This window comes from Triticum aestivum, chromosome 5B (assembly GCF_018294505.1).
Source record: "Triticum aestivum cultivar Chinese Spring chromosome 5B, IWGSC CS RefSeq v2.1, whole genome shotgun sequence".
NCBI lineage: Eukaryota > Viridiplantae > Streptophyta > Magnoliopsida > Poales > Poaceae > Triticum > Triticum aestivum.
In genome coordinates, this window is record NC_057807.1 from 680,158,791 (window position 1) to 680,167,673 (window position 8,883).

Consider the following 8,883-nt stretch of genomic DNA (forward strand, 5'->3'; position numbering starts at 1 on the left):
TGATGTGATGGACACGTTCACTTGTTCACTTGTGCTCAATATGTATGTGCCTTCTGTGATTTGTGTACAGAATATCTCTTTTGAGTGTCGCCGTATATGTCACGTGGCATTGGCAATGCACCGGCTTCTAACTAATACTACCGGTTAAGCTTGGGTGCACGACACAAGCTAGAATGATTGCAGAAATGGTTGTTGAGTCGTTCGCCTTCCTTCTCGTACTGATCGCCTACACACCATGAAGGATGAAATTAACGAGGATGAATTTGTACATTTTATTTCTTCGGCGGCCACGAGAATAATTTTTTGTTTGTGGATGGAGGAGTAAACATGGGGCTAGAGGGAAGAAAACCAGGGTATGGGGGTTGAAAACAACATGTTCGGTTAAAGGAAGAAAACTGTGGTGTGTAGGTTGACAACAATTCATGCGGAGAGGAAGAAAATTGATGTGATGGCTGGAAATAACACCTTCACTTGTGCTCAATGTGTATGTGCCTTTTGTGTTTGTGTAGAGAATATCTTTTGAGTGTCGCCGTGTTTGTCATGTGGCAATGCATGGGCTTCGGGTAGTACTACCGGTTAAGCTTGGGTACACGACACAAGCTAGCTAGAATGGTTGCAGAAATGGTTGTTGAGCCGTGGAACTCGCCCGTGCTCATCACCCTCCTCGCCTTCCTTGTCGTGGTGATCACCGTCCTCGTCTCCACCAGGCGCGGCAGCAATGCGCCCCCGTCGCCGCGGGGCCTGCCGGTCGTCGGCCACCTCCACCTGCTCGGGAGCCTGCCGCACCGGAGCCTCCGGTCGCTGGCCGCGTCCCACGGCCCGGTCATGCACCTGCGGCTCGGCCGCGTGCCCACCGTCGTGGCCTCCTCCGCGGCCGCGGCGGAGGAGGCCATGAAGACCCGCGACCTGGACTTCGCCGGCCGCCCCAGGCTCCTCATGGTCGACCGCTTCTACTACGGCACCGGCGGCATCGGCTTCGCGCCCTACGGCGACCACTGGCGCCAGGCGCGCCGCGTCTGCGCCGTCCACATGCTCAGCGCGCGCCGCGTCGCGTCCCTGGGCCGCGTCCGGGCGCAGGAGGCCGCCGCGCTCGCCGGCCGCATCTCTGGGTCTGGCGGCGTCGTGAACCTGAGCGACAGCCTCGCCGTCTACTCCAACGCGGTCATCTCCCGCTGCACGCTCGGCGACGCGGACTGCGTGGTGGAAGGCGGCGGCGCGAGGCTGAGGAAGGCGTTCGGCGAGATGGAGGAGCTGCTCGGCGCGGTGCCCATGGGGGAGACGGTGCCGTGGCTGCGGTGGGTGGACACGGTGACGGGGCTGGAGCGGAGGGCGAGGCGCGTCTTCGAGGAGATGGACGGGCTGCTGGAGCGGGTCATCGCCGACCACCGCCAGCGACGCCGTGCCGCCGCCGCCGCCACCGGGGACGAGGACGAGGAAGACTTCGTGGACGTGATGCTGGACGCCGACGAGCTGGACACGGACAGCATCAAGTCCATCATCCTGGACGTGCTCGCCGCCGCCACGGCAACGACCTTCGCGCTGCTCGAGTGGGCCATGGCGGAGCTCATCAACCACCCGCACGAGATGCGCAGGCTCCAGGCCGAGGTCCGCGCGGCCGTCGCCCCCGGCGCCGCCGTCACGGAGGCCCATCTCCCGCGCCTCCCCTACCTGAGGGCCGTGATCAACGAGACCCTGCGGCTCCACCCGCCGTCGCCGCTGCTGCTGCCGCGGGAGACGCTGGAGGACACCCGGCTGCTGGGCCACGACGTGCCGGCGGGCACCCGGGTCCTGATCAACGCCTGGGCCATCGGCCGCGACCCGGCGACGTGGGGGCCCCGCGCCGAGGAGTTCGCGCCGGAGAGGTTCGTCGGGTACGGCGGCCTCGGCGGTGCCGGGCAGGACTTCTCGTTCCTGCCCTTCGGCGCCGGGAGGAGGGGCTGCCCCGGGGTGGAGTTCGCCATGCTGTCCAACGAGCTGGCGCTGGCGAGCCTCGTGCATGGCTTCGACTGGGAGCTGCCCGGCGGGAGGGCGCCGCCGGTGGGCATGAGCGAGCTGTACGGCCTCTCCGTGTGCCTCAAGGCGCCTCTGCTTCTGGTCGCCAAGCCGTGGTCGTGCATGGATATGGATGGCGTTGAATGAGCTAGGATCGACGGTGCCGGGAAATACACTTTGGATGTTTGCTTTGTAACAGAGAAAAGTTTTTTTTTCTCAACTCTCGGTGAAGTTTATTTTTGGTCCCTCAACTCCAAAATCGGACAACGTACACCCCTAACTACCCAAACTGGACAAGGTTCATCCCTGGACTCGGTTTTGACCGGTTTTGGTGTTGACTCACCCCGGTTTTGACCCATGCTCACTCATATTCCTGTAACTTTTTTTATATCCGTGAACTTTTTGAAATCCACATACACTCTTCAATTCTGCGTAGTTTTTTCAAGGTCGCGTATTTCTCAAAAATAAACATACTCAAATCAGCGAACTATTCTGAAATTCGCGTATTTTTTTCAAATCCATAAATTTTTAACATTTACGTACTTTTTCCAAATCCCTGTATTTTTCCCAAGTTTGTGTAATTTTATCAAATCCAAGTATTTTTCAAAGTCATGAACTGTTTTTGATATTCGCATACTCATTTCAAATCCACATGCTTTTCAAAGTCCGCATTTTTTTCAGATCCATGTTCCATTTATAATCCATGAACTTTGTTTAAAATTCACGTACTTGTTTCAAGTTGAAATAATTTTTGAAATCCACATATTTTTGCGTAAAAGAAGTCCATATCCGCGTACTTTTAACAAGTTCGCATAAAATTTTGAAATTCATTAACTCTTTCAAAAAAAATGTACTCAAATATGAAAAGGTACATCAATTTTTAAAAATTAAATGAACTTCAAAAAAATACGCATATTTGAAAAAGTACATGAACTTGGAAAAAGTACGCAAAATTTAGAAAGGTTCACATACTTGAAAAAAGTAACCAAATTTGAAAACATTATGTGGACTTGGAAAAGGTAGGCAAATTTGAGTCAGAACGGTCAAAACCAGGGTGGGACAGCGCCAAAACAGGTCAAAACCGTGACCAGGGATGAATCTTGTTAGGTATCAGAAGTTAAGGGTGCAAGTTGTCCGATTTTGAAGTTGAGGGATCAAATTTAGACTCCACCAAAAATTAAGGGATGAAAAGTATACCTTTTTTGTAATACAAAAAAGTGAGGGCAAACCCTATTTCATTAATACACTTTGGATCGTTTGTATATACACCCTATACATATAGGGAGATTTTTCTTTAATAATTAAATAAAAAGTCAAAATAGTTAAGAAGTTTTTTTTTAATAAACTTGACTCACTTTTACACTAGTATATAAATTTCCAGAAGAAAGAAAACCAATGTTGACTTCACAGCGAAAAACACAAAATTTATTTGCTATTATGGGTCTATTCATACTTCCTCCTTCCCAAAATATAAGGCGTGGGTTTACTTTTCTGGTCTTCGTAGGACAACTTTGATTATGATTTTCACGTATTATATGTCTATAAAATTTGTTTACAAACATATGAAATAAAATTGTTTTGCAAGACAAATACAACTATGCCATTTATACGTGTTCAATCCATGTACTTTGATGTATATTAGTGGTCGAAGTTATGCATCAAAGACCATATAAAGTCAATCGCGCCTTATATTTTGGAAAGGAGGGAGTACTATTTTGGCCAAAATTTTGTCTTATTTGAAAAGAAGTCAAAGGGGGATTTTTTTTTGTGAAATTTTTCTCACAAGTACAATATAAAGTTAAGTTTACTTTTAAAAAAATCATTGACTTCTTGTTGAATTACTAAAAAAGAATCATATAGGGTGTAGATGTCCCATAGACCAAACGTCCACGTCCCAACGGTGCTTCCTTTCAGAATGTGGAGCGGTCCTGGAGAAGTGTTAAAGTGGGAATGTTTTTCTTATTATTTTCAGAATGGAGGCAAAATATGTTTCTCATCACTTTAATTAAATAAAACTAAAAAAAGTGTACTATAAATAATTACAAGTTGATCAAACTGCACATTAACACGAGTCCTGGTCTGCGCCTATACCGTGTTTCAGAAAATGACCATAAATTCTTTGTGGCGTAAGGGCATCCCAACACGGAACCCTCAAACCGCCTGCATACGTCTGGACCATGTGGTTCGAACCATGGACAGATCCAGTGTGCCCACAAACATTTTGCAAAAAGATTTTTTACTAGTGCATACATATGCATATATCCATTATATTAATTTTGATGCAGCCTAAGTACTCCAAAACTTCAATCCTTCGTAATGCTGCCCTCACATTGGTCGAATTCTATATGTGCCACTGGTCCGAACGTGTTTTCCCTTACAAACCAGAGACAAACTAGAGGGGGCTTTGCAAGCGTCCGGGCCGCTGCCAGCCTGTCACGCCTGCTCCTGACTGCCCTAACCCACCAAAAACCCTCTTCCTACCCCGTGTTGTCTTCCCGCCCATAGCCAGCTTGCCGCATTCATGTCGTTATAGAGTGTCCGCTCCGCATTGACGTCGGTCCAGAGCGGACACGACCTCTCACTCGCGCCAACATTGAAGCAATGCACCGCCCACTGCATGTACAGCTGAACACGCCTCCTCGTAGCATTCAAACGGCTACAGACTACCCGCCTTCCTCCATTAAATCTGCATGTGTGCCGAGAAGCCTAGTTCGCCCATTAAATAGGATGTCGGTTGACTCCTCGCATCCGCCCACTATTTAAGCGATGCCAGACAACAGCCAAAAATTGTGACGCGCTCCACTCTCATCTTCTCCTTCCACCATTTTCTCCATAATCTCCATGGCATCCGGCGAGGAGGATGAGGAGTTCTCCGGCATAAAAGCTCGCTCTGTGGCCTGTCGAGCCCGCTAGTTACTAGCCAGGCAACTGTCTGCTCCACCTCCCTCGACGCTCCACGCCGCTGTCGTCCACCAGCTCGCGGAGGCTGAAGCTCAAAGCCGGCGCGTGGTTCATCAAGTTGCCGCTCCAGGCCGGCATGCGAGGGAACAGGGCCGCTCGGGCATCGGGGCTGCCGAGGACGTGCCATGTTGTACCGCCCCTGAAAGGATCGAGATGGACCTAGAGGGGGTGAATATGTACAATTACAAATTTTAATTATAACTTGGCAATTTTAGGCAATAATGCGGAATATGAAGATGAGCCTAACAATTGCACGTGAGCACAAAGTACTAAGCAAACAACACCAACACGTAAGTAGGCAAGCACAATATAATGTACGTAAGTATAAAGAGACAAGTAACCACAAGTAGAGAGTTAGGGTTAGGAATAACAGCAACTCCGAGAGACGAGGATGTATGCCAATGTTCACTTCCTTGGAGGGAAGCTAGTCACCGTTAGAGAGGTGGATGTTACCACGACGGCACACCAACGCCACGAAGGCTCACCCTATTCTCCCTTTGAGACAACACCACAGAGCCGTTTCTCAACCACTAGTGGTAGACCTTGGGGAGGTCTCCAAACCCTCACAAACTTTTCTGAGGGTAATCACAAAGTTCGATTCCTCTCCGAATGACTCCTACCGCCTAGGAGTCTCCAACCTCCAAGAGTAACAAGAACGATGGGGAAAAGCTCAAAACTTGCTCAAGTCACGAATTCCTTTGGTGCAAAGAAGGGGAAGAAGTGGATCTATCACTTGATTGGAGAACTTCTCTCAAATGCTCCTAGAACACTTGGGAATCTAGGATTTAGTGTGGATGAATGAGAGAGAGAGTGAGGAGTGTTCTTGATAGGCTCAAGGTGAATGGTCAACCTTATCCCGTGGAAGGGAAAGGTATATATATAGGTGGTGGGTAAAAGTGACCGTTTTGGGTACAGGATAGGCCGGACGTCCGGAGAACGTCGGACGTCCGGAGGCACAAATAGGTCCGGACGTCCGACAGTCATCGGACGACCGGCCGCTGTGAAAATGTGAGCCACAACCCAGTGTACAGGATACGGACGTCCGAGCAGGGCCGGACATCCGGAGCACGGACGACCGGAGGGTCCGGACGTCCGTAAGAATGCTTCTATTGTGAAAGTGTCGGACGTCCGGAGGGTTCCGGACATCCGTAGAAATGCTTCTGTTGTGGAACGCCGGACGTCCGGAAGTGGCCGGACGTCCGGGCAATCAAGAAGGACCGGACGTCCGTAGAACACCGGACGTCTGAAGGCAAGGTATAGAAATAGTAGCGTTTGAGCAAGTTTTTCACTAGATCCATCGATCCCCTCTTAATAGTGCGGGATCCCTATAGTCAAGAACAAACCATAAATGAAGTCAACATCTTGTATCTCCATTCTTGAGTTATATGCTTTTTGTCCCTAGTCATGATCCATGCACACGGTCTTTGAAACATAATCCTGAGATATACTTGATAAACATGATTAGTCTCGAGCATATGTGTTGTCATCAACATCAAAATATGATTAAGGGCATGATTGCACTTTCAATCTCCCCCTTTTTGGTAGTTGATGACAACTCATATGCATACTCATAATAGTAATCGGAAGTATCTGTTGTGGAGCTCAATAACCATAATAAGAATGAGTAGCGAGTGAGCTCCCCCTCAAAGTGATACCATAGATACTACTAAAACAAAATGATGAGGGCTTCCCCTCAAAATGATGCCTCCAGTATAACCAAAACTCATACACATGATAATCAAGTGTTCAACTTCATATAGATTCATCACATGTAGATTCACCAAATCTCAGATTCAACAAACTCATAATATAGGTTCAGTACAAGCTAAAACACAACCATAACAATAAGTTTGATTACATAATGAGCTAGAATAACATGCATATGGAGCCTACTCCCCCTTTGGCATCAAGTATCCAAAAAAACTAGGGGGGGAAACATAATAGCATTAGAGATCATCCTCATCATCATCATCATGAACACCACTGCCACCAGCCTCGTCGAAGAAATCAGCCCACTCAGGACCGGAGGGAAAACCAAAGTCAGAAGGGGGGTCTGCAGGAAGACGCCCATCGTCACTCACATCATACACTCCTGAGTCTCTCAGACGAGCCTTCAGAGCGTTCTTGGAAGTGACCATGCGAGTGACCACATCGTGGTGTTGGGAACAATGGTAGGTGAACATCTTCATCATGGCTGAGTGAGCCTTCCCAAGAAGACGAGCAATGCGCCCAAAGGGGGCAGCACTGGAAGGAGGATGGGTAGCATGAGAAGTAACACTAGCGGCGGTGCGACTAGCAGTAGCGGGAGGAGGAGGAACATGATCAGCCGCCATGTGAGCGGGAATGACCCATCGCTCATGTACATGAGTGCGGGCAATAGGAAAGGGAGCTACACTTTCGATAAAAGCCTGAATAAAAGGTGCATGAGGAAAAGCCCTCTTGTGCTGGAAGCTAGCAAGGCGGATCTCATGCCATAGAAAGTGTGGAACATTGATCTTCCCTTTAGGAGATGTGAAGAGGCGATGCATGAGATCAATGCAGTAGTTGCTGCAGGAGCCCTTGTCACCCATCTTGGGATAGATGGTGCGGATGATACACTGATAAATGATGTTGAATGGAAAGCGCCAAATGGAGACTTGGTTTAGACCCTTTTGTTTTTTAGTGGCAGACAAAGTTGATATAGGTCGAAGGAGATCCGCACAGACCGCAATGCCCTTGGGCTTATGGTTGGGGTCATCCTTGTGGATTTTGAACCCAGTGTCGGGAAATCCAAGGGCAGTGACAAACTGAGCATAAGATGTTGTGAGTGCAGTGTCGGAGGTCATCCATGTGACAGTGTTATCAGGAGCAAAGTAACATGTGGCATAAAACTGATGGATGGCAGCGTGGTTAAAATCATGTGAAAGGCGAATGGAGCAGCTAGATTGGACGACTCAATGAGCTCAATGGCTCCCGGATATTTCTCCGGATGAGTGCGAATGTGCTCAAGATCAATGCAAACATGAAGTGACAAGCCCTTAGGGATGACAATCGTGGTGAAGATGTCGGCTTGGACATTTGTGCGCAAGCGACTATCCTGAGAATCCCTAACAATAGTAAATTGATCTACATCACGACGCAATTTAAGATATGAAGTTTTGGGCACCTCATTGAAACGCTTAATATGACGGCCGAGTGGCTGTGGAGGCTCAATTGAGATGTGGCAAGCATCACCGTGGGGTTGCACCAGAGGAGGAGGAGGGTGAAAGGTTGGACGACGAGTGCCCGGCTTGGGTGTAGCGACGCGAACACCAACCATCGGGGACGGATCCACCTCCTCAAGCTCATCCTCAAAGTCCGACCCCTCCGAGGAGGAATCACTGGACGAGCTGGGAGGACGAGAGGCACATTTTCGAGGGCGATCTTCCTCCTGGGAGTCGTCGGAGCCACCACGACGAGACGGATGAGCCGGCCCTCTGGCGACTTGCTTGCGAGCTGAGTGCTTGGACCGAGGCATCATGACCTAGGGGAGAAGGAAGGCCCATATCAACACCCCTCCATAGATCAGGGTGAATGCATGAGGGGGGAAGGTTGTGCCCTACCTTGGAAGGAAGAACACGGAGGAGACGAGCGGCATGCTGGAGCAGGTGGCCGACGGGCTGGACGGGGAGCGCCAAGTGGGCCGCAGATCCACGGCGGAGAGGAGCCCCGGCGAGGGGCACGGCGGCGTGCGGCCGCGGTGAGTGGCCACATGGCAGAAGCGGCGGCGGCGGTGGGGAACGAGCGGATAGAGGATGTGGTTAGTTGAGAAACCCTACCGCGCAGTATATATAGTGGCCAGTAAAAACGTCCGGACGTCCGGAGCCTACGGACGACCGGAGTCGAATATGCATCCGGACGTCCGGAGCCTACGGACGACCGGAGTCGAATATGCGTCCGGACGTCCGGAGC

At 50.0% G+C, this 8,883-nt stretch overlaps 1 protein-coding gene across 1 annotated transcript; it reads left to right on the forward strand.

Moving 5' to 3' along the window:
• The first annotated feature begins 440 nt into the window (after positions 1-440).
• Positions 441-2,251, forward strand: LOC123117616 ((+)-menthofuran synthase). Its single transcript, XM_044538335.1, has one exon. It carries the CDS (start codon positions 610-612, stop codon positions 2,137-2,139), a length of 1,530 nt encoding a protein of 509 aa, XP_044394270.1. The 5' UTR covers positions 441-609; the 3' UTR covers positions 2,140-2,251.
• Positions 2,252-8,883: the final 6,632 nt, after the last annotated feature.

Bases quoted from the DNA above. Each gene is read 5' to 3' on its own strand.
- LOC123117616 (XM_044538335.1), top strand. From the start codon at position 610: ATGGTTGCAGAAATGGTTGTTGAGCCGTGGAACTCGCCCGTGCTCATC.